General features: G+C 40.1%; 2 protein-coding genes across 7 annotated transcripts in view; one reads left to right on the top strand and one right to left on the bottom strand.

Moving 5' to 3' along the window:
- Nucleotides 1-470: 470 nt before the first annotated feature.
- Nucleotides 471-3,533, bottom strand: bcl7bb (BAF chromatin remodeling complex subunit BCL7B b). The gene is made up of 6 exons (XM_044353661.1): nt 3,370-3,533; nt 2,809-2,884; nt 2,627-2,714; nt 1,602-1,760; nt 1,153-1,256; nt 471-980 (listed from the first exon to the last, which is right to left on the bottom strand). Exons 1-6 carry the CDS (start codon nt 3,480-3,482, stop codon nt 909-911), a joined length of 612 nt encoding a protein of 203 aa, XP_044209596.1. The 5' UTR covers nt 3,483-3,533; the 3' UTR covers nt 471-908.
- The window catches only part of hip1 (huntingtin interacting protein 1), a 55,079-nt gene continuing 33,935 nt past the window's right edge, over nt 1,712-22,855 (top strand). The window contains exons 1-5 of one of the 6 annotated variants that reach the window (XM_044353655.1): nt 1,712-1,797; nt 5,058-5,129; nt 6,496-6,600; nt 7,479-7,627; nt 9,013-9,141. In XM_044353655.1, the coding sequence (XP_044209590.1) occupies nt 7,619-7,627; nt 9,013-9,141 (138 nt within the window). In that variant the 5' untranslated portion in view covers nt 1,712-1,797; nt 5,058-5,129; nt 6,496-6,600; nt 7,479-7,618. Of the gene's footprint in view, nt 1,798-3,475; nt 3,537-5,057; nt 5,130-6,495; nt 6,601-7,478; nt 7,628-8,822; nt 8,921-9,012; nt 9,142-16,303; nt 16,809-22,855 lie in introns of those variants that run through there. The other 5 variants (XM_044353658.1, XM_044353656.1, XM_044353657.1 and 2 more) reach the window with 5 other exon arrangements.

The following is a 22,855-nucleotide window of genomic DNA, read 5'->3' as shown; positions in this document are numbered from 1 at the left end:
TTATTTATCTATGAATTATTACATCACCCATTGTCTGAGCTCCGTTTTGAATAGGTCTGATTAGACAATAGGACAACCTATGTATAGGCCTGCTTTCATTATATCACAGTCAGAATCTGTTTATTAGCCAGTACGCAGCATACAAAGAATTTGTCTTGGCGTTTGCTCCCACAAACACAACATAGAAGAAAATATAACAAAAGTAAGGTGATACTAATAATAATGTAATAAACAAAGTAGTACTAAAATCAAATGACAAATTTAAAATATATTTACAGAATTGAATAGTACTAGTTTTGAAATGAGATATAAAACTTGAAATGAATATTGATTGTACAAAGGGAACATGGACTGCGCTACGGACCAAGAAATGGTGACATGCAAAAATTAAATGTAACATGATATGTAGAGTGATTTGCCTCAAGATATTATGGTGAAGAATAGATTCCCAACAATGCAGCATCACTGAATTGAAATGGAAAATAGCATTTATTATGATTTACAAAACATCTTCAGTTATAAACATGGGCAAATTATATTATAAATATAAAAAAAAGGATTTTATTCTTGCATGTGATAAGCTAAAACAAGATCTGTTCCAGGAAGGGCATCCAATTTATATATAATGGCACATCTAAACATTCATCTGCATAAAGCTATACATTTAACACCTTTTCAAAATGTTCTGTAAAACTAAAAAAAAAAAAAAATGATAGGATTTGGAAACATGCATTTAACAAACAAAGATCTAGCAGTAAGTGCTTCTTTTTGTCATTTGCAGAAATGTAATGAGTAATATTTGCGTATTTAAGACAAGAGAATCTTAGAATAATTTTGAAAGCTTAGCTAATTTGACAACAACTGAGGACAAGTTCTGTGTGCATTTTGAGAAAGCGATTATAAATAAGCTATCTCAGTACAGCATTTTCTCCTGTGCAAATCTTCTTTAAAGGAGGAGCTCCTGATTCATCCAGTTCTTCCTGTTGAATGAGAATAAACATAATTAGACATGTTACATACAGTAAATATTAGCATGGTTAGTTTTAATTAACATCAATTATACTTCATGTACCTGAGACAAATATGATTTAATTTATATTTAATGAAGGAAAGTGCTGTAGTCTTTCTTTAAATCATTTTCAGAAAGTGAACCTGTATGTCTGGGGTGCTCCGTCTGGCAGCTCCTGATGAAAGAAGGTCCTCCTTGATCAGAGTAGGAGGCTCATCGGCCCCTTCCTGTCCAGAGTGAACTGGTTCTGCATTCACAGGGAAATCATGGCATTATATTACATTATATTCTCATTAATTCAGCTTAGACAGTGAGGGAATACAGAAAACATTGATAAAAATATGTAAATTAGTTTGTTTTTATTGTTCATAACCAATACTATCAATTAAATACAGCAAATTGAGTGAATAAATCGTTAAAATCAGGTTTTATTTGTTGGCTTCATTGGTGATTACAGCTGTGACTCCCTGATTTCAAACTCTAGGAGTAATAACATTATGTGCACTGACATCTATTGTGTGTACTTCTTTAAATTCACAGAAATAATGTGGTGCATTGAGTTAAAAGATGCTTGACAGAGCCATCAACATACCATCCACACTCTCCTGGCCTAGCATTGGTGGCTGAGAGTCTTCAGTTCGGAGGCTCGAGGTATGCGGAGGGCTGACCTGCTGCGAGCTGGAGGTGCTGCTGCTGTTATCCATCTTGGGCTGGTAAACGTCCGACAGAAAGCTCTGGTTGCTGTTTTCATCTGAAGCGGAGAGCACAGGAGGTCTACTGAACATCAGGTGACAGCTTCAACTCTTGCATGAGTTTGGAGATGTGATATTGTGTCTTTTAGCTTCTTGACATACTGTATGTACATCATTATGCGTACAGTGGTTCCAGTATTTTCACCAAGTAATCTTACCTTTGAAAATATTTAAAAACAGCCACAAGACCAGTGGTGGAAAGTAACTCAGTACTTTTACTCAAGTACTGTACTTAAGTATAATTTTGAGGTACTTGTACTTTACTTGAGTATCTCTATTTTATGCTACTTTATACTTCTATTCCACTACATTTCAGTGGAAATTTTGTACTTTCTACTCCACTATATTTATTTGACAGCTTTAGTTACTTTTCAGATGAAGATTTGACACAGTTGATAATATAACAAGCTTTTAAAATACAACACATTGTTAAAGATGAAACCAGTGGTTTCCAACTTTTTTGGCTTTTGACATCTTACAAGAAGCAGTGTGTACTCTAGGTCCAAAACTGAAAACAGATTTGTGTATCAGAACTTTGTTTTTTCTTCTTTCCTCCCCCATTAATCATCTCACAACCCCTTAGATTTATCTGGTGACCCTTTGGAGGGGCCCGGCCCCTAGGATGAGAACCACTGGACTAAACTAGCTAACTGTATATAAAGTAGTTGAAACTAGCTCCACCTCCAGCAGCTACAACAGTAACATGCTGCTTACACACTGATGCTTCAGTGTTAATAATGTAATATCATATATAATAATACATCAGGGACTTTTACTTGTAATGGAGTATTTTTACATTGCCGTATTAGTACTTTTACTGAAGTAAAGGATCTGAATACTTCTTCCACCACTGCACATGACTCACCAGTGAAATCCAGTAAGGAGTTAGTGTTTTCCAGCACGACATCTTTTAGTCCTCTGACATCTCCACCTGTGGATTTGGTGCGATATATCTGATAACAGAAAGTGGATTCTCAAATTAGACTATTTATTTTTTTTATAAGCCAGGTAGATTCATAAAAATCTGTACATGACAGAGACCCCCACCTGCTTTGTTTCTGTCACTGGCACCCACTTGAATATGCGCAAGGATGTGTCCCCAACTGTCACCCATTTCTTCTCCCTGGGGATGAAATGAGTTTGACTAATTTTAGACAGGAGCTCAGTTTAGGTGTAACACTATATAATCTGCTTTAATCTGTAGCATGACATCCAGTATACATGCTTATGTTTTCTCTGTCCTCAGCAGATATGGCAGCTAATCAGATATCCTACACTGCTCACTTATACCGCTGTGTACATGACATGAGCATTTAAAGATGATGAGAAAAGGTCGCACGGTGTTAATTAATTGTCATTATGTTGAGACTACAGGGCTGTCGTGTGATATGTAGCGCTCAGCATGTGAGGCTGTGGCCATATTGACAGCTCTCGGCGGAAAAACTCAGCTAGCCCCGCCTCTTCTGTCAAACGGGAGCGCTGATTGGTCAGCACCTCCGTCAATCATCTAACTTTTCCGACTGAAGTTTGTTGAGCGACGCAGCAGATATCAGCCCGCGGTGTACTAACACATTTCCCTCCATATTGTCACCCACACAGCTTACATACCATTTGCGCACTTTCTCGATGGCCGCCAGGACCTTTTTAATGTCATCTTTAGCCCGACTTCGGGTCTCAGCGCGGCCTGATCGTCCCGACATCTTGATGCTGTTATGATTCATCTACAGATGCATCCGAAAACTTCCAAGACCAAGCCCCAGTTCTCAGTTACAGTGGTAATCTCGCGAGATTTTATAATGTCTGGGTTTTTTTTCTATTTCAAGGTTCACCCTCCTTTATCTGCTCATACTGTAGGTACTGTAATGCTAGGATTAATACATTTGGTGTCTTTAATGATGTATTTTTTGATTATATGTTTATTTTTCTGAGTTGACATAGTTGGAAATTTCTGTTGACAGTATACTGTACAGTCTACTCAAGTTGCTACTTCAGTTTTGAGGCTGCTCTATACTTTCACCCACTACAATTCAGAAGGAAATATTGTACTTTTTACTCCATTACATTAAGCCTGTTTGACACGTGTAGTATTCAGATTAAAGGATGGGTTCACATTGTTTCAAGTCTGTCTTAAAACAACAATCAGGTGCCCAAATGATTATTAGAAGATTCCTTCATAACACACTTACAATGTAAGTGATGGGGGACAAAATCCACAAGGCCCCTCCTGTATGAAAATGTATTTAAAAGTTTATCTGAAGCTTCAGCCGCCCAAATGAGTCAAATCATGCAGATATCTTTCAACGTTACAGTCTTTTTAGTGTCAAAGTCCATATTTGTTACTATACTTCCACCACAGCTCAACAAGGAAACACTGTCCACTGAGAAACACTGAGGAAACACAAAGAGGGAATTTGATGCTAAAAGACTGTAAATGTGGCAGATTTGATATGACTAACTCAGACTGCTGAAGCCTCATATAAGCTTCAGATAAACTTTTAAATAATTTTTTGCGCAAGATGACTGTGGACCCCATCATTTAAGATTGAAAGCACATTTAAAGGGGATCTTTTAAAAGTCAGTATGAACAAGAGGAATGATTACAGCGAGGAAAACCTCTTTCATATGTGTTCATATGGACACCTTTAAGACAGACATGAAAAAATGCGACCCTGTCCTTTAATGTTTTTACGTAAACGTTTAAAATACAATGCATGAAAAATTAAACCTGTTGTTTCCAAACTTTTTGACTTGTGGCCACATACAACAAAGCAGTGTCTGATTTAAAAAATATATATTTTCAACCTTTATTTTACCAGGAAAACCTCATTGAGATCAAAAAATCTCTTTTGCAAGAATGTCCTGGCCAAGAAAGGCAGCAACATAAAGTTTCAGACAACCAACATAAAAACAAGTAATGCAGACAGACCTATTGTTAGTCATTATAAAATAATAATATCATGAATAAAATTACAGTAAAAGAGAAAATAAAAATACAACCTTGATACTTGAATTCGACAGAGAAACAGCAGCAAAGTGAGGCATTTAAAACCTCCCAGCAGGCCCACTGACACTATTTTGGGGCCTTGTCACGTTTCAGATGTTTATGAGTCGTTAGTAGTTCCACTTAAGTCTGATTTCCCCTTTTCACTTCTCAGGTTGCTTCACTTTTCATAATTGAAAAAGGTCAAACACATCACAAATATAAAGATCAGAGAATATTCCAAAAAACAGATACAGATTTGTGTCACAAAACATTGTTTCTTCTGTTTATTTCCTCCCCCATTAATCATCTGAAGATGTGAGCCTTTGGAGGGACCTGGACCTCTAGGTTGGGAACCACTGGACAGAACTACATAAGTGTATGTAAGGTAGGTAAACTTGGCAACACATTGATCAGCTAAAATGCTGCACATCATTAGCCTATTAACATTCTAACACTGTAATATATGACAATATTTCAGTCACAGCAGACACTTTTTAAAGAATAAGCATTACCTTTGATACATCTAGTGAATAATATTGCTGTATGTTAGTTAAAATACTTAAATAAATAATTAAAAGAGTTAAATGCAGGAGTTTTACTTGTAATGGAGCATTTTTACAGTGTGGTGTTGGTAGTTACTAAAGCACTTCCTCCACCACTTATTTTATCTCTGTGATTGTGACTGTGCCATCCAGAGATAATTTTCACAACCTGGCAACCTGAAATGCTTTCTTAATAGTGGCTAATAAGTGATTCATAAAGCACTGGTAATCATTATTCATTAACCATTAATAAAGCCATTGGTTACAATTTTTAAATATTGCATAAAAAGTGCCATCTGAAGTTGTTTAAGTGTGATTAATATTTTATATTTTATGCACTGGAATGAAAACTTCAGGTTTGTCTCTCTGCTTTTCTATTTCTTTGTATTAATTTTTCTTTACTACTGTGTGTATTTAAACAACAGCTTGGTTAAATGTACACCAGTTATGCTTGCTGGTTCCCATGTTTGACCAGCTGAGGGTAGCCTTGAGCTATGCAGCCATGCAGAGCAAACAAGGCTCCTCCTGTATCGGAGCTACTTCTGACTCATGTAACACCTGAAAAAGGAAATGAAAATCTATCATGTTTCTTTTTTTGTGATCAAATTTTTATCGCTCGTACTCCATCCTTTTAATATACACACTATGTAGATGTAGTAAAATAATAGTAATAGTATAATTGATAGTGATAGTTTAATAATATAACCACATATATCAACATATAGTGTATATTGTGTGCCCCACATTTTTCCTGTCAAACCAGCAAATTAGATACATTGTTGTTTGGTTGATAATGACAAGAAAGAAACATTACATTACAAACATTAAATAGTAATAATTTGGGGCGACAAGGTATTTCTAAGTAAGTGAGACAGAGTGGAAACTGTGCAAAATGTCTAGAACAACGTAGTCATTCATACAAAAATCTGTGCGAGGACAGGAAGTAAATCTCATATGGATGTTTTCTGGGGGTTGAATAAATTAAATGTATCATTTCCTATATCAGAGTTTTTGTAAGTATTGTTCTGCCAGCCACCATTTGCCTCTTTGTGCAGACTGGGTGTCTTTAATCCTCCCAAACTTTACCCCTGTTTTTTTTATATACATATATATATTTATATTTGTTGCTTTGGGTAACTTCCTGACACTTATTTCACCTGCGCCAAAGTTTCTCTCTCAGCTTTACATGACATGAAACATCTTTCTCAGGCCAGACTTACGTTAGACTTCACATTCAAAAATGAGAGGATCAGCCTTGTGTTTGTTGAAGCCACTTCTACAACCCAGTGTTTGCCATCTTCTTCACTGACACCGGTAGGTTTTTTTTTTTACTAATCTTGGCTTCTCTCTCTCTCTCTTTTTATTGAAACAAGTACACAACAAGTTTACAACACCTTGCGTATAAAACTTGTGTCTACAAACATGCCAGCGGGACTAAAAGTTGTAATAAAAATAGAAATAGTTGGCTTTTTTTGTTTGTACGTTCAGATATTGAAGAAATGTATTGTTAGATATGGACAGTCAGCTCTGAAAAGAATTTGGATTTGTGAATATAAAATTTGGTTAAAAATATTAAACAAATTATTTATTAATTCCTGTCATATTCACTTTCACTTCTCTCCATATTAACTCTCTGTAGTGATCACCTGTGCAAACAAGGAAATGGTCAATAAAAGGAGTGGACAACAAAGGACATAAAGTACATGTGAAAGGCGTTACAACACATTTACATCTCTTTCATTAGTTATGTTTTACATAATTTCAGGCAGACGTCAGCTGGTCAGTCAGTGTTGTTCTCAGAAACGTTATTTAACAGTCCCTAAAGAGCTTCTAAATGATCATGAAGAAGAGGACACAGTATGCTATGAGAAAAAATTGTTCTGATTTTATCTTCCTATATTCTCTGTAATGATGAGTATTGGGTGAAATGTTGGGATATTTGTTATTTTGTTGTTTTTCTTCCATGAAGGGTCTGAGTCAGAAATAGGAAACCTTTTCTATTGTTTAAGAATTGAATTTTGTTCCTTGTGTATTTTTTATTTTTGAAACTGTGACTCTTTAATGAACTTGTGGATTGCGAGTCCTTCCTATCGACTTAACTTTAACTAGTTAAAACGTAGGTGTTAAGTCTTACGTTTGAGGGCAAATAAATACTTCTGGTGTCTCTTCCTCCCTCATGAAACTATATCCAGAGCTCCTCATCTGCTGGAATGCAGAGACGCTCCAACTGAAACTATTGTGCTTCACATTTCCAACCAGTCTGTCAAACTGTTCAATCAGAGTTTGGTTTCTAAGTCGGCTTCGGTGTTCCTGTGTGGACTGCAGCCACTTAATGTCTGATGTAATACATGTTGTAGTTTTTGTCTTCTTGTTTGTGTTTTGTCATTTATGTGAAACAGTGTACGTCTTGAAACAACTAAAAACACTAGCTTGTCCACCATAAAAGAGAGTATCTAACTGACATTAAAAACTGGATGGCTGCTAACTTTCTTCAGTTAAATCCAGATAAAAGTGAGATCTTTATCATTGGCTCTGACAATAGATTTAAAATCCTCACTTGGCCCCTTTTCCAACAACAATAAGTCTTCTGTCAGAAATATTAGTGTTTGAAATTTGTATTAAGATTGTCCAATCCTGCTTTTATCATCTAATGAACATCGTTAGAATCCGTTTATGTCTGAGCTTCAGAGACACAGAAACCATCATACATGCTCTCATTTCCTCATGTTTAGATTACTGTAATGATCTCCTAACTGGCATCAATCAGAAAACAATTCTCCAAATTATACAGAGTGCAGCAGCCAAACTACTAACAAGAAAAGAGATCATATTACGCCCCTCTTAATGTCTCTACATTGTTTACCAGTTTATACCAGAATCGATTTAAAGATTTTACTAATGACTTTAAAGCACTTCATGCGCACTTCAACGTGCCCAACGAACTCATACATGCAAAATCAGTATCTTCATTTCTGAAAACACATTTCTTCCAAAAGGCTTTTGAGTTATCTCTTTTAAATATTCCATATATCTTCACATTTCTTATTTTCATTTAGTATGTTTATTTTTATTGTTTTGCTTCTAAAGATGTTTTTTCTTCAACCTTAATCCCTCAATTTTGAGGAATATGTCTTTTGTCATTTGTGTCCTTGTGAAGCACTTTGTAATCTCTGGTTTTGATAAGTGCTATATAAATACACTTTATTATTATTATTATTATTATTATTATTATTATTATTATTATTATTATTATTATTATTATTATTATTATTATTATTATTATTACGTAAATCAAAATCCAATTATGTGTGAGTTAATTATGACAATAGGCTACGAGTTACAAGAAGACTGAAGTCTTTAGTGTATGAAGATGACTCCCTTTAACAAACAGCTGTGTTTTCACGCTCCAGATGTTTAATTTAAAGTTGCAGCAGACTGTGGCTTTTATAATGAGGGCTTTATATTGGGAGTGGAAGCGGAAGTCGCGCGCTCCTCTCACCCTGGCTGACTTGACTCCTCATACATGCTTGACTCTGGTGCCGCTCAGGCTGCTCCTGTCATTGACTGGGGTGTTGGACAGAAAGGCCAAATGGTCCAGTGAACGGGGCGACAGCATGGACAGCTGCCCGCCATAGTTAATGCAGCTTTTATTATTTTTTTACACTCTATATAGCCTGTTTATCGGCTGAAAGTTTATTTTCCTTTCCCCGCTGCTGTGTTTTCCAGTCACAGACGACAATGGATCGAGTGAAAAGCTCCATGCAGCAAGTACCCAACGCTATCCCCAAAGTGATCCGCCGGACAGGAGGGGCCAACAGCCTGGAGCTGGAGAAGGAGAACTTTGAGAGAGGGCAGGTATGTGAGCGTCTTATTCAATTAAAATCGTTTTCCTCAAAGCGTGAGATGAAGGTGCTGTCTGAGAGGCGCTTTAAACGGTGGGAGTATAATAATCATGTCAGGACGTTTGCTGTCAGCTCCTAAATTAAAGCATGCATTGTGAGATCATGTCTGAAGTCAGGAAAGGAGCGCAGGACCCATTAACATTTTTGTACTTTTAAAATGTTTTTATTCAGCTTATTTTCACAGTAAATCCTCCAGTTTTGATACTTACTGTGCCTGATCAAGATCATGGCTTATTTCAGTGGTAACTTTCACTGATGTCAGTCTGTGATCAGCAGACATACCAACGAGTCCACTGTACAACAACAAAAGAGCTGTTGAAATGTAGGTCAATGGCCTTTTGAATTCAGATAACTGCTGTTTAGCCTATCTGCTGGATAAACCGGACCAGAGTGAGGCAAGCTGAAGCTCGGTGGGAGCAGCACCATGTATGACAGGCTGTCAGTGCCTTATGGAGGTCACTGATGATAAGATCTGGGAAGTGCATCACTTTCAGGCCAAATAGCTGCTTTCCCCCCCTGTGTTTTATGTTTAGTTTCAGTGTAAAGGCTGCTGATTAATAATAAATACTTTGCATGAAGGTCTCTCCCAGTGAGCATATGTATGTATGTATGTATGTATGTATGTCTGTATGTATGTAGGCTGCTGTTATGCTGTGGTGCCTGCTGCTTCCTGCCTGGTGGTCTCCCCTCCCCTCCCCTCTCCCCCAGACCAGGCACAGGGGAGGGAAAGTAGGTCAGATGAATCAAGGCAGACAAACTGCCGTGGTAACGCTGCAACATGCTTCTCCCATTTACAGCGGCTGCTAAATTGAACTGTGCAGTGAGAACAGCCTAAATGTGCACAGCAGGTATTTGGCAATTCTGCGCCTAGATGGTCGCAGCCCCCCTGCCCCACGCCCCCCCCCCCCCCCCACGCCTCTCCCATCCGGGACAGTAGCAGTGTGGATTAGAGGCAGGGTGAGACGCATGCGTGGCTTTATGTGTTCCGAGCCAATCCTGGTCACTAGGTCACTGTCAGGCTCCTGGGATCACATCCTCTGGAAGCGACATAATAGATGAACATCTTCTCGTGCCTCGTCGGCGTGTGCAGTTCTGCTATCATGAGGCCGCTGGAGTAGGATTTTGGCTCTGACAGTGTCTTGCATATTTAACACTCTCAATTGTCTGAGTCCACTTAAATGAAGCAAAGAGCTCTGCAGTTGATCATCAAGGCGAATCAGCTCGCTGCTACAATTAAGGAGGGTTAAAATATTCATGCAAGTTGAAACAAGCCAGAGTTTGATTTGCTGTTATTTTATCAGTGTCCTGACATGACTAAAGTAGCATGACACATTCATCTGGGTTGTTCTTGACTCTAATGGTGCCACTTTCCCCTCTGTAAAGCTGTAATGATGTTATGTCCTCCTGTTTTTTTTTTTTTCTTTCTCGTGGTTGATTTTTGACCGTGGGTCCGGTGCTGTGGCAGGCAGCGCAGGAATCAATGAATCTGCTGTCGACTTTACAGGGGATCAGCGGGAGATAATCTCATCTGATCTGTTGTGCTCTAAAGCTGCCTAAATCTGCAGTGTGGCTGGTTTTCACCTCCTCTGCTGAAAAGCAACTGTCTGTCTTAGACTTTTAGATTTTCTTTGCATCTCCAGCCAAAGTGCACTTGGTAAAAACTGAATGTTTATATTGATAAACCAATGTTAAATGGACAGTTTTTCCAGATTATTCATGTGCTAAAAAATGAGAAAAGTGTGCAAAAGTGGTTGTAAAGACATTTTTCTGGAGAGACGTATGTCAGCTGTAACAGTAGATTATACAGTATCTGTCATCTCGTCTGCAGTCAACATCAATATTCTGCAGTTACATGAACTGACAAAACACAGCGAGGTCTCTAGTTTCTTGGCTTTAAAGCTTTAGGTGTGTAAAATCCTGAGAACTGCTTGTCTATCTCTCTTAGTTAAGTTGGGTAAACAACCAGGGTGTGTTCAAAATCCTCTCTGTCACAGTGTCCGCACAGGGTTATAAAAAGAACAGAACAGGGCAGCCAGATAGCACACAGCGCTCGCTTTTAATGACATGTTTAGCCTCATAATAGCAGCTGACTCTTTAATTTAGAGTTTAGAGGGGGGATTTAACCTTTGGTGTGTTTGTCTCGGGCGTGTTTTGGTTGTGTGTTCTTTTGTGCTCCCAATAGCGGTTAGAAAAACCAAGTTTGTACTGAACAACACAGATTTTATAATCTTTATCTTAAGGCTCCAAAATGTCGGGGATGTCTACTCTTTCCTAGATTGCTAAACAGTCCCAGAGCTGGCAGAGGCCAGAGGAGGCTTTTCATTTGAAAGCTGGTGTAGGTAGTAATCTCTGGACCGATATGAACCATAATTAGTGCTTGTGGGAGGCTTCTTGGGCACCAGTTCCTCAGCTGGGACATGCAGTGTGAGCCGCTGAGTGACACCACATTGTATGTTACATAATTAAGGCCTTAAAATAAGACTGCCTGCCAGCCTCCTCCTTCTCCTTCACTTGTCCATATGGAGGGCTCGCTCTGCTGTTTGTATGTGAATGCATGTATGTGTGTACAGTATGTGTGTGTGTGCACCAGGATTAGGGTCCACTCTTTAGTGCTGTTTGGTGCCCTGGCAGCTGTGGAATTTAGGGGAGGAGCAGGGCCGTGGCCCCCGGGCACGAGCAGGACTCAGCAGGGCGGACGTAGACAAGCATTTTTTAAATCTCCCTGTCTCTCTGCCTCCCTTTCTCCTCTTGTCTTTTGTCTTTCTCATCGCCCTGTTGCCCCCCTCCTCACTCTACTCTCATTGTTTTGAGTCTCCCTCACCTCCTTTTACATCCTGCAATTCAAAATGCAGGGAAGTTATAGAGGGATATCCACATATATGCAGTACACACACAGACAAGCATGCAATCATGAAAGAGAGACCCATTAAAAGCACTGAGGCAGCAGAAACAGCAGGCGGTGGTTTGTGGCCTCATTGCACCGACTGGCCGTGGAATAATAGAGCTGGACATGAGTGACAGGTCAGTAAGTAGAACAAAGTGCACCGATGAGTTCCTGGCGGCGTTAACAATGGCTTTGATTTGCAGATTGTTTTGGAGTTTTCTTCTGTGTTGGGCAGCACAGTAAAAAAAAAAAAAAAAAAAAAAAAAAAAGCGGAAAGGAAGAGAGACAGAGATGGAGTGTTGCTTTTTGTTTCACATGCAGCCGAGGTTAAAAGTCAGACCGAAACCTACATCATCTGTGTTAGCGTGTGCTATGCAAATTAGCCTGCTTCAGTATGAGTGGCCTCACTTAAAATAATCATCCAAATGAAAAACAAAAACAACAACGAAAAAAACAGTCGTCAGCTGTATGGCGATATGGTTGAAATCAACATTACTGCATTAACAAGAACATCTTATGTTATTGATCTATATCAGGTGATGGTAAAAGTATGCAAAAGCACATAAAAAAATAATTAAACTGATGTTTTGTGATGCATTACATGAGATAGAACTCTTTATATGTAAAATAAAACTTTACTTTTTGATTTCTTGCTTAGAATCACGAATTTTGACAACAGAATTATGTAGAACGATCACCATGATATGACTGTATATCAGGATATAATTCCACTATAATTCAATAAATTATCATTTTGAATTGTTACCCAGCGCCAGTGCTGAATATGCCAGCTCACATGGGCTACTGCTAATTTATACAACATGTCAGAAAGAAAGTGAAATCTCAATTATGGCTAAAACATGCACACAGGGGCACAAGCAGAATTTCACCTTTTGTAATCATGTAGTCTGATGTAATGCAGCAAACTGCCTGAAATCATTCATAAGTGGAATTAAACACTCTTGTAGCACGTACAGATGATGCAGACGTGGGTGGTAGGTTTCAGTCTTCTTCAGTGCTTCCTTTTTGTATAACCTCATACATAAGCAGTGATTATGTGGTTTTTCCACCCATCTGATAAGGAGGCTGATGTTAACACCCTCACTCCAAAATATTTAAACACTACAAACTCCAAACTGTGAGCATAATTCTTCATTGTTTTGCTTTTTTTTTTTTTTTACTGGAAACATGCATAGCTATCAATGTGCAGTATACTGCATGTCGTAACCTCTGGATCAGTCTTGATTCAGGGAAGAGACACCTACGCAGGAGGACTTTACCCCCTGTGTCCAGGGTTCAGCTTGATTAACACAGACCATGTTTTGTCTTGGCAACACAATGGAAACAATCAAAGGACTTTACCTTCATTAGTACAGCTACCTTTTTCTTTTTACATCTTTATGGAAAAAATACATCATCATTATATGTCATGTTGAAGCAATTCAGTGTTTCCACAGTTAGGAATTAGTCACCTTTTTGAATAGATTTCTTAGCTTAAATAGAGACTTAAAGACTTACATTTTTCTCTTGCTAAAGCAACAAAGAAACAGCTACTTAAAACATACTTTTGCCAAATTTGATGTCACCATTTCATGAAGAAATGTGTGATATTTGTCTATAAAGTGAACATTTGTTTCCAGCATTAAAGGGTCAAGTTAGCTGGAACTTGATTTTGGGTTGAGACGGTCGGGGAGGAGCTAACACAGTGTAGACTCTGAACGCACAAAACAAACAATGTAGCTATATTAAATTGCACTTCTGCATAATCTGTGTACAGGATCAGAATGAACAACAGGTTTTTTTTTAATACTTAATACACCTGAGTTATGAGAAGAAATGTACTTTAGTTCATAGGTAGTAACACTTCAGAAAAAGGTTCAGAGGTTTTGAGAGTCTGAGTCAAATGCCATGCAGGCAGAGACAGAGTGGGACTGTTGTATGTGAGAAATGCTCTGTGACGCTGCCCTCGGCGAAGGGCCCACGTCGTACCAGGAAGTGAAGAGCCTCTGTGGAAAAGAGCTGGCATTGTCTTGAGACAGACTGTTTATGTTCAGCAGCCTGGAGGTATAATGTGCAGCCCCGATGGTATAATGAGCAGCATATTGATTATTGTTGCCGGCGCGGCCTCAGTTGGTCAGCTGATGGCCTGTGACTGTATAGAAAGGCCTTTTTAAAACTGTGGCTTGGATGAAAGATGGACTTAGTGAGCGTATTGTCTCTGGTGGGATCAAGAGTAACATCATTATCCTTTAACAAAACCAATTTTCATTAGAAATAAATAGTAATTTCTTTCTTTTAAGCCCCATAATTGGATGATTTAATATAAACACAAACTCAAGAAATTCTCAAATATAAGTGACATATCAGATAGCTTCTAAGAGATTGATTACAATTGATTACAGACATTTCTCAATACTCAATACAATGTGCAGCTAGGAACGACATATAATCCATATATGTATATATAATACGTATATACTGTACACAGTATATGGCTCTGCTGGTCAACCTTGAGTCCTTCCATCTACATCTCACACTTCATGTCCTGTCATTGAGAAAAAGCCTTTCCTGGATACTGGATGTCTCTGACAGTCTCTTGCTTATAGATCAAGGCCTTCGTTGAATGCCGGAGGAAGAATTCATTTTGTGAACGATGGATACAAACATCCCACCTACACAGAGAAAACACTGTCTCTAAGGCGGGGGAGGAAGTCAGCATCTCTGTCTCAGACTGGGTCCATATTTAAGTTTAAAAAAAATCCAAGAGTGTAATTTTTATAGATGGGAAAATATAACTTCAGCTGTAATGGCAAACAGATGTGACTGCTCTATTTTAATTTCTGGTTTGATACATGTAATATATTTTATTTAAGTAACACTGTAGAAATTTACAAAATTGATGTTTTATAATGCGTTTATAGACTAAATTCACCAGGCTTGAAAAAGTTTATAAATGTGGAAAATGGGGTGATTTATAGAGTTTTGCTGGTGGATGAAATGTGTGTAATGAAAAAGCTGTAAATAGAAAACATGCTGCATCAGGCTCACACACACACACACACACACACACAAAGATATATTTTATTGTTTTTTATATTTTGTTATTATATTTTATATGTCTTTATATATATTTATTTATTGTTTTTTCTGTAATGGAGCTTCACAGTCAAAGTATTTGACACAATTGTACTTTTATAACCAGAGTGACAATAAACATCTTGAATCTTGAGTATAGACGAGTTTGGCTGACAGTCTCAGGGAAACCAGATGGGGGCATCAGTTACCAAGAATTGCTCTGATGGTGAAAGCTGAGCTTTTTTCCCCCCTTTAGAAACTTGCTCATTTCAAGGCTGCATGTGTTTTCCAAAACCACAATATCACTGCAGTCTGGATGAAAACATAAACATGCAGGTATTGACATCCGAAACAGGCTTCAACTGTGTGCTCACAAAAATGTTCCATCACAGCATTTTCTTTGTGGTGTTGGTAGGGCTGTAACTACCTATTAACTATTATTTTCATTATCGATTAATTGATTAGTCATTTGGTCTTTAAAATGTTAGACAATGGCGATCACCGTTTCCTTAAGCCCAAGATGCAACCTAAAATTTCATGTTTTGTCCCAACCAACAGTCCACAACCCAAAGATATTCAGTTTATTATCATGGACGACTAAAGAAACCAGAAAATATTCACACTTAATAAGCTAGAATCAGAGAATTTGGGCATTTTTTTCTTAAAAAATACTTAAATGATTAATTGATTATCAGAATAGTTGGTGATTATTTTTCTGTTGATCGACTAATCGTTTCAGCTCCAGTGGTGTTACCTCAGTAGCTATTTACAGTCACAATTTGTATACAGGCGTGTGGTTTTGTCGTGGTGTTTGTGGTAACTGGGGGGTGAGCAGGATGCGGTGGAGGTTGAGTGGTTCCCTCAGCTTTTTCTTGCAAATGACCCTTTAATCCATCACCTCAGAAGATGTTTGCCTCTCTGCTGCAGGTGAGGTGCAGCAGTCGTGATCTCACTATCTGTGCAACCTCCTAATGAGAGGAGCAACAGTGGACGTTCAGCTGTTTTTTCATTTCCTGGACACCCCCCCCCCCCCTCTCTCTCTCTCTCTCTCTCGCTCTCTCTCTCCCCCCCCTCCCTCCTCCACCACCACCACCTCCCCTCTTGCAGGACCCCCAGCGGGTCCCCGGACCCCAGTTTGAGAACCACCGGGGTTGTTGAGCCATCCCACTCGGCAGCAGGCCCCATGCTACTATTGTCTAAGAGGAGAGCGGGCTATTTGCAAAATAAAGATAGCCTACTGTTCAGCTCGTAGCCGCTATGTGGGCTGACACATGGGCAGGGTGATTTGAAGGGGAAGCAGCGTTGAAATGTACGACTGTTACCGGCGGAGCTCCGCTGTGTTTGTACTCCCGGACAGCTCGTCTTCTCGGCGGTCGGATGCTGGAAGTGGTCGCCGATAAAGGGCGCACGTACTGGGCTCGTAGAGAAAGGAGAAGGGACGCGGAAGGAAGGAACGAAGGAAGCATTTTAATACCAAATCGGGACACATGTTGAGCTAACGCCCCCCCTCCTTCTCCTCCTCTCCTCCCAAATGCATTTGTTGCCTCAATCGCCTTCCCGTTACTAATTACTCCGCGTCAGGATAAAGCAGCGGATCTCGTCTCCGGCTCTGAGGATCCTCGCTGTGTTTGGGGGGGACCATCATGGATCTCAGTAAGATTGTAAGTGCTGGACAACATTTGTTTTCTTTTTCTTTCTCTTAAATCGCCGACAGCAACAGACAGACCGAGGCTTTGCATGTATTTTTTTTTTTTTGAAGGTGGGGGTGGTGTCCAAGAAAGTCCTGTTGCGCGCGTCGACACACACGCACGCACGCACACACACCAGGGGCTGTTCGCGCGAATACACGCAAGTTATGCTCTGTGCAAGCAGGGACTTGTTGTTGCATTGGAAAAAGGAGGTTGTGCTCCAACAATGGGATTCTCAGTAGAGTACTAAACCCAAAATCCACTGAGCATGTTCCAAAAAAAAAAAAAAAAAAAGGTAGCACATCTCAAATTTCCAAGAAGGAGGACAAAATAGTAACATTTCTCTTGTTTATTTGGCTGACATCACTTGTTGTCTGTAAATGTTGCAGCTAAATGTGGCTTTGGGAAGTTTGTTTTTTGTTGTGGAGAAGAAGAGCATGAAGGTCTGAGGAGCAAGCATTTATTCTAGTGGTTTGCAGGGTCCTTGAAGGGGGTCTTGGCTAAAAGGAAGAACAGTCCACTGCAATGTTGTGGAAATCATTAGAATGAGACCTGCATTGTCATTGCCTCATCCTCACTTACAGTGTAGACAGGCTGTTAAAATAAACCAACAACCAAAACCACCACTAAGAACAGGTTACTATTATTATTGTTGAGGCATTTTGCAGCTTTAACTGGGTCTATTTTAGGGTCCGAGACATAAAAATGTGTGAAATGTGCGGCTTTGTTGCCCCAGAGCTCTCCAGCTGGAGGTGAGCGGTGAAAGTTCAGCTAAAATGTGACATGAAAGTCAGTTATAGACGGCGTTAATGTCTGTTGCAGACAAACTCAAAGGCAGACCTGCTATTGTATGCTCACTGTATACACAAATTCAAGAGTGTATTAATAGTCCAGTGAGATGATAGATTGTCTTTATCACAGCCAGACTAAAACAATATTTAACCATGTGGACTTTAGTACATATTTGCAAGCTAAATAATCTCACACACAGGGTATCTTGTGCACATTTGTCTTGGCTTTGACTCGATGTGCTGTGAATGATGCGATAGAGACTTAACGGGCGGACAAAGTGTCCAGAGTGTACTTGAGCAGGTGCACATAAGCCAAAGCAACAAGACCAGCCTTTCACTGCCAACATGGATTGGATGGGTGTACTTTTAGCCCTTGTGTAGGTGTGGGGGAGGGTGGGTGGGTGATAAAAGCACAACCAGAGTCCTCTTTCCAAAGGGAGACTCTGAGAAGTTTGTATGGAGGAGATACTGTGAGGAACAAGAAATGGCGCAGAATGATAGTAAAAGAGGCATCGGATGCAGGCAGTCTCTTTTGATAAGTGAAACAGGAAAATCGCTCTCTGATCACTGAAAGAAATCTCAGCTGCCTACATGAAGTCAGTCGGGGCATGTAGTGCAGACATGGCGTAGGAGTAGTGATGGAAATTCTCCACCAGCGGATCTCCATTAAGCTGCAGTTTTTTGGGGTTTTTTTTCTTTCTTTTAGAAAACCTCTCTATGTTATCAGGAAACTGCTCAGCGCTGTGCATCTAACACAACTCCTCAAGGCTGTTCTCACACAGTGGTATGAAAACAAAGTCCAGTAAGATGAAAGACTCTCAGCCAACAGACTTTACATTCCCATAATGCATGAAAGTTAGTGATGCACAGTAGAGCCTAATGGATTTAAGAGGATGGAGGAACTTGATTGCATCAAAGCTTTCTTCAGAGATGCATGATGTTGCCCTTTTTTTCTACAGATATCAAACATACAATCATTTTCAGTGTGGCTTTTAGAGTGGTGCTCATACTGACACTTCTATTAGTTGACTCTATCGAGACCTGTTTATATTGCACCTGTGAGACTTTGTGTGCAGACAGATATCTATAAAAGTTAGTCAGGACCCGTCGTGATTCATCACTGAACACCACTGTGAATCCAAGTGTCAGCGATCTCTCTACCTCAATGACCTCAACTCAACTGCAAGACGTGTAACGGTTATTTCAGGCTTCCTTTTCTTGCATTTTTGGATGCATTTTTCCTTTTTATGTAATAGTTAGCAGTGGAGACAGACAGGAAATGTGGAGAAGACATGCAACAAAGGTCTCCAGCTGGAATAATACCGGGAAACTTGCAACTACATTATATGCACCTTAGCCCTTTACTGTTCCCCCCTCAACAAAATAGCTTTTAGAAGCACACAGAGAGTTAAATATTAACTTCATTCATTAAACATTGGCTTGTAACAAGTAAATAAAAACAAAAATACATACTAATTCATTTATGATCAACGAATGATCATCCACTCATCAGATCAGCTCAGGCATTGTTTCCATATTGTGCACCACCAGTGTTATGGATTAGATATGACACATGTATAGAGTAGTAAACTGTTTCATCTCTCAAAAACAGGTCTATATTTCAAGAGTTTCACAGCTGTGGGACGGTTTAATTGGTGTCAGATCACTACACAAGCTACCATCGAGTCCTTAAGGAAAACACGCCCACATGCACACACACACACACACACACACAGACAGCCTCTGTGTGTCACGCATGTTCATTGTTGGCGGAGTGATGAGCAAGTGGGCCGAGCAGCCTCACCGAGCTGCGCAGATGTTCCTTCTTATAATGCGTCTTCGTGACATCACCGGTCCTGCTAGAGGTAGAGCTTCTTATTAGGAGAGGCTCATAAACCTGCCATGGGGGTGTAGGCCTGAGAGTTTAATTATGCTGGAGCACAGCCTTCAGCATATACAGTATGTGTGTGTGTCTTTAACAAGCTGCTGTCCTCCCACCTCTGCCCCCAGGAACAGAAGCCCGGTGCTCTCAGGTCACAGACTCTAAATATCCCGAAGCTCTATGTTTTCATGCTTTTTAATGGGCTCTTAAGAGACAGCGTCATCCCACTGGGCTTATCTGCAGCATCAAGTGCTCTGTTATTATTGGGATAGATGCTGCACAGTGCGTTCTGTGTAAAACGAGCCCCTGGGTACAGACTGACAGGCTTGTATGTGCCTGACAAGTCAATTCAATCCATCAGATGTCATGCTGTTGCACTTAAATATGATTAGGCTGTGATGCATGGCTGATAGATTTTACCTATGGGTAGAAATATTAATTGACAATGCAGATTCTGCTCAGTACTTCTCACTGTGTTGGTAATGATGCAGACTTGCGTCGGTTGCATTCAAGTGAGGCTTGTATAACACGACCTCTGTGAGTTTGTGATTTTTTCCTTCTCACAGCTGCGTCTTTCCCTCTGTTTTGGTCGAGCACATGGGAAAAAATAGCCGCTCTAAAAAAGACCATCTTTTCCACTACCTTCCTCTCCTCCTCAGTGCCAGCCGGGCTCCTTTCAAGAGGTGTGGAGTGACTGTTCTATGAGAGCGGATGTTCATGTCAGATGCAGCACGTAAAACGGTCCTTAAACAAGCAACACAGAGGCCTCTGTTCAGTTCGGTGACCTTTTGAATCCAGTGTGAGTTGCACTTGGAAAAATGTTTGGGCTCAAAACGCTTTTCCACTTATTATCTGATTTTTGAATGCATCTCGTAAATGTGCCGTTTCTTGCTGTTGTAACTTGTGGTGAGGGGTGTGTGTGTGTGTGTGTGTGTGCGCGTGTGTGTGTTTGTGTGAAATGTGCCGGGGTAAGGCTAGCTTTCGGTTTCAAGTGTTTATTTCGGTCATGGATGTTGTACCAAGAGGGGAGCTGTATGATTTCTGAGGAAATGGACATGTATTTTTAGCTGGTCAAACTTTCCTGTAGTCTAATATCATCAAAGTACGAAAGCAATACTGATGTAATCTGGCTTAAACAAACCTTGAACATAATCAGAAAACATTAAAGCTGCTATAATCTATATTTTTATTCTTAAAATGGATCAAATTACTATGTGAATGTGTAAGGATCGCTCACAGTGATGAATTAATTCATAAATAATCATTACCCAACTTTGGGTTGACTGAGGTTTTTAGCTGAAGGGGGAAAGACGGGGGTGGGTGGTGGAGCTGGGCATTTTTCAGCAGGCAGGCAGGAAATGGGCAGTGCAGGGTGTGCCAAGACAGGAAGCCTGACTGAGAGCCTGTAACCCCCTCCCCACCACCACCACCGCTGCTACCACCACCCCCAGTGCGTCAGCCTCGGTGACCATGCCTCCACCACTGCACCTCAGCATTTTACAGTGCTGCTGCATTCACAGGCAGCCCTGTATGTTTCCTGTTTTCATCCCTTCCTCCATCCCTTTCTCCGTTTACCCGCACAGTAGCTGGACAAGCAGCAGTGTTGCTACTCGCCTCCATGTTGTGAAATCTGAATCACCAATCAGTTATACTGATACCTCAAGAAGATAAGATGCTGAGGTGCAAGCATGCCAAAAACATGAGGAACAAGAGGAAGCTCTGCACACTTTGTCCAATGCAAGTATTTAATTGTAAAGTCAAGCTTTTGGTCTCCTCTTCATCGGGGCAAATGTTTGATAAAAGTGAATCTTAGTGCTTCTAATGATGTCAAAGCACATGCAGTCCACAGTTGTTGTTCCCAAGATTGAAATACAGCTCCAAGCTCCATATGCAGTATATAACATATCACTAAAACTGAAGAAAAATCAATACAGAAAGCAGTCAGGAAGTCAAGGTAATGAAAATGCATGTCTGAAGCAATAAAAGGGGCAGGAAACATACTCCTAAATGCAGTACCTACAACTCCCAAACACATCAGTTCACTCAATCTTTAGCAAAATGCTCATTTTAAAGTCCACATTAAAACTTCAGGATGTACATCTAGTGCTCTATTTGACAAACATATACCCTGATGAAGATCTTGGCTTTATGATTTAACATTTATCAGTAAGGAAAATGCTACAAGAGCCAGTCAGAAATGATCATTTGATAAATGTGTAGCTCTATTCGGGTTGCAAAGTCTATCATGGGTGCTCCCGACTCCGTGTCCTCCTCCCTCTAGACCTTAATGACTGGGGTCAGTTAATCATAGTACTGTAACTAAGATTAATCGCTCCACTCCCATACTAAATCATCAGGGTCACATAAGGATACCTCCTCCGCCTCCTCGGCCATGAGAATCTAAATCCATTGAGAACAAGCGTTTCCGAATTTACTCTGCCCCCCTTTCATTTGGCCCTGGTGAGGTTCTCCACAGTCATTTTCTCATGATTGAACACTACTGGCTGCGTCGTTATTAACATTAACATAAAATGTGCCACAGCAGAGACAAAAACTATCCAAGAGCGCTGCTGTCTTTTCTCTGCCACCATCATGATGTGATGACATATCTCCAGGACTTGCATGGAAATCAAATTTCCAAGGCATGCATTAGTCACATGCTCTTGCGACTCGGTCAGAGGGATGGCGAAGTGAGTTAACGAGTGACGGTTGTTTCATTTAGGAGGCAGAAGATGCTTCCTCTCTCTCTCTCTCTCTCTCTCTCTCTCTCTCTCTCTCTCTCTCTCTCTCTCTCTCTCTCTCTCTCTCTCTCTCTCTCTCTCTCTCTCTCTCTCTCTCTCTCTCTGCGCTGGCCCTTCAGTGGACACAGCCAGGCTACGATCAGCATATCAATGCCCTGCTTTCTACAGAAGGGGCCGATTGGGGCTTGCCAGGACTGACTTAACATGCTTTCAACACTGTATCAATAACACTTTGTTTGAAATGAAAGCTGTCGAAAAAAAGACGTTTCTGTAGATACCAACATGCAAAAAAGCAGTTTTGTGTTCAGTTGGGAAAAATCTTTATTATGACTGTGTTTAAAATGAGAGATGAATGAAAGGAAGACATGAGGGAGGATGTGCAGAAGGAAGGAGTGTAGCCCACCCCCACCCCCCGTGGATGCAGTGACGTGGATCTCAGTCCAAATAAACCAATGAGAGACCCCCCTCAGGCGTGATCTTTGCTCTTTATCCTCATAATCGCTTCGCACCTCTGATTTTAATGCCTCATCGTTTCACTTCGTCAGCTGGTCTGCGTGGCCACACTGCGAGGAGCTAATAGGCTATTGATGCATCAATGCCAGCGAG

The sequence above is a fragment of the Thunnus albacares genome, chromosome 6, assembly GCF_914725855.1.
Source record: "Thunnus albacares chromosome 6, fThuAlb1.1, whole genome shotgun sequence".
Lineage (NCBI taxonomy): Eukaryota > Metazoa > Chordata > Actinopteri > Scombriformes > Scombridae > Thunnus > Thunnus albacares.
Note: the sequence above shows the minus strand (reverse complement) of the source record. Positions and strands in the feature narration are given on the sequence as shown.

Coding starts and splice junctions, on each gene's coding strand:
- bcl7bb (XM_044353661.1), bottom strand. CDS start 3,482: ATGAATCATAACAGCATCAAGATGTCGGGACGATCAGGCCGCGCTGAG. Junction 2,885..3,369: donor ATCGAGAAAGTGCGCAAATG/GTATGTAAGCTG, acceptor TTTCATCCCCAG/GGAGAAGAAATGGGTGACAG. Junction 1,257..1,601: donor AGGCCAGGAGAGTGTGGATG/GTATGTTGATGG, acceptor CTGTGAATGCAG/AACCAGTTCACTCTGGACAG.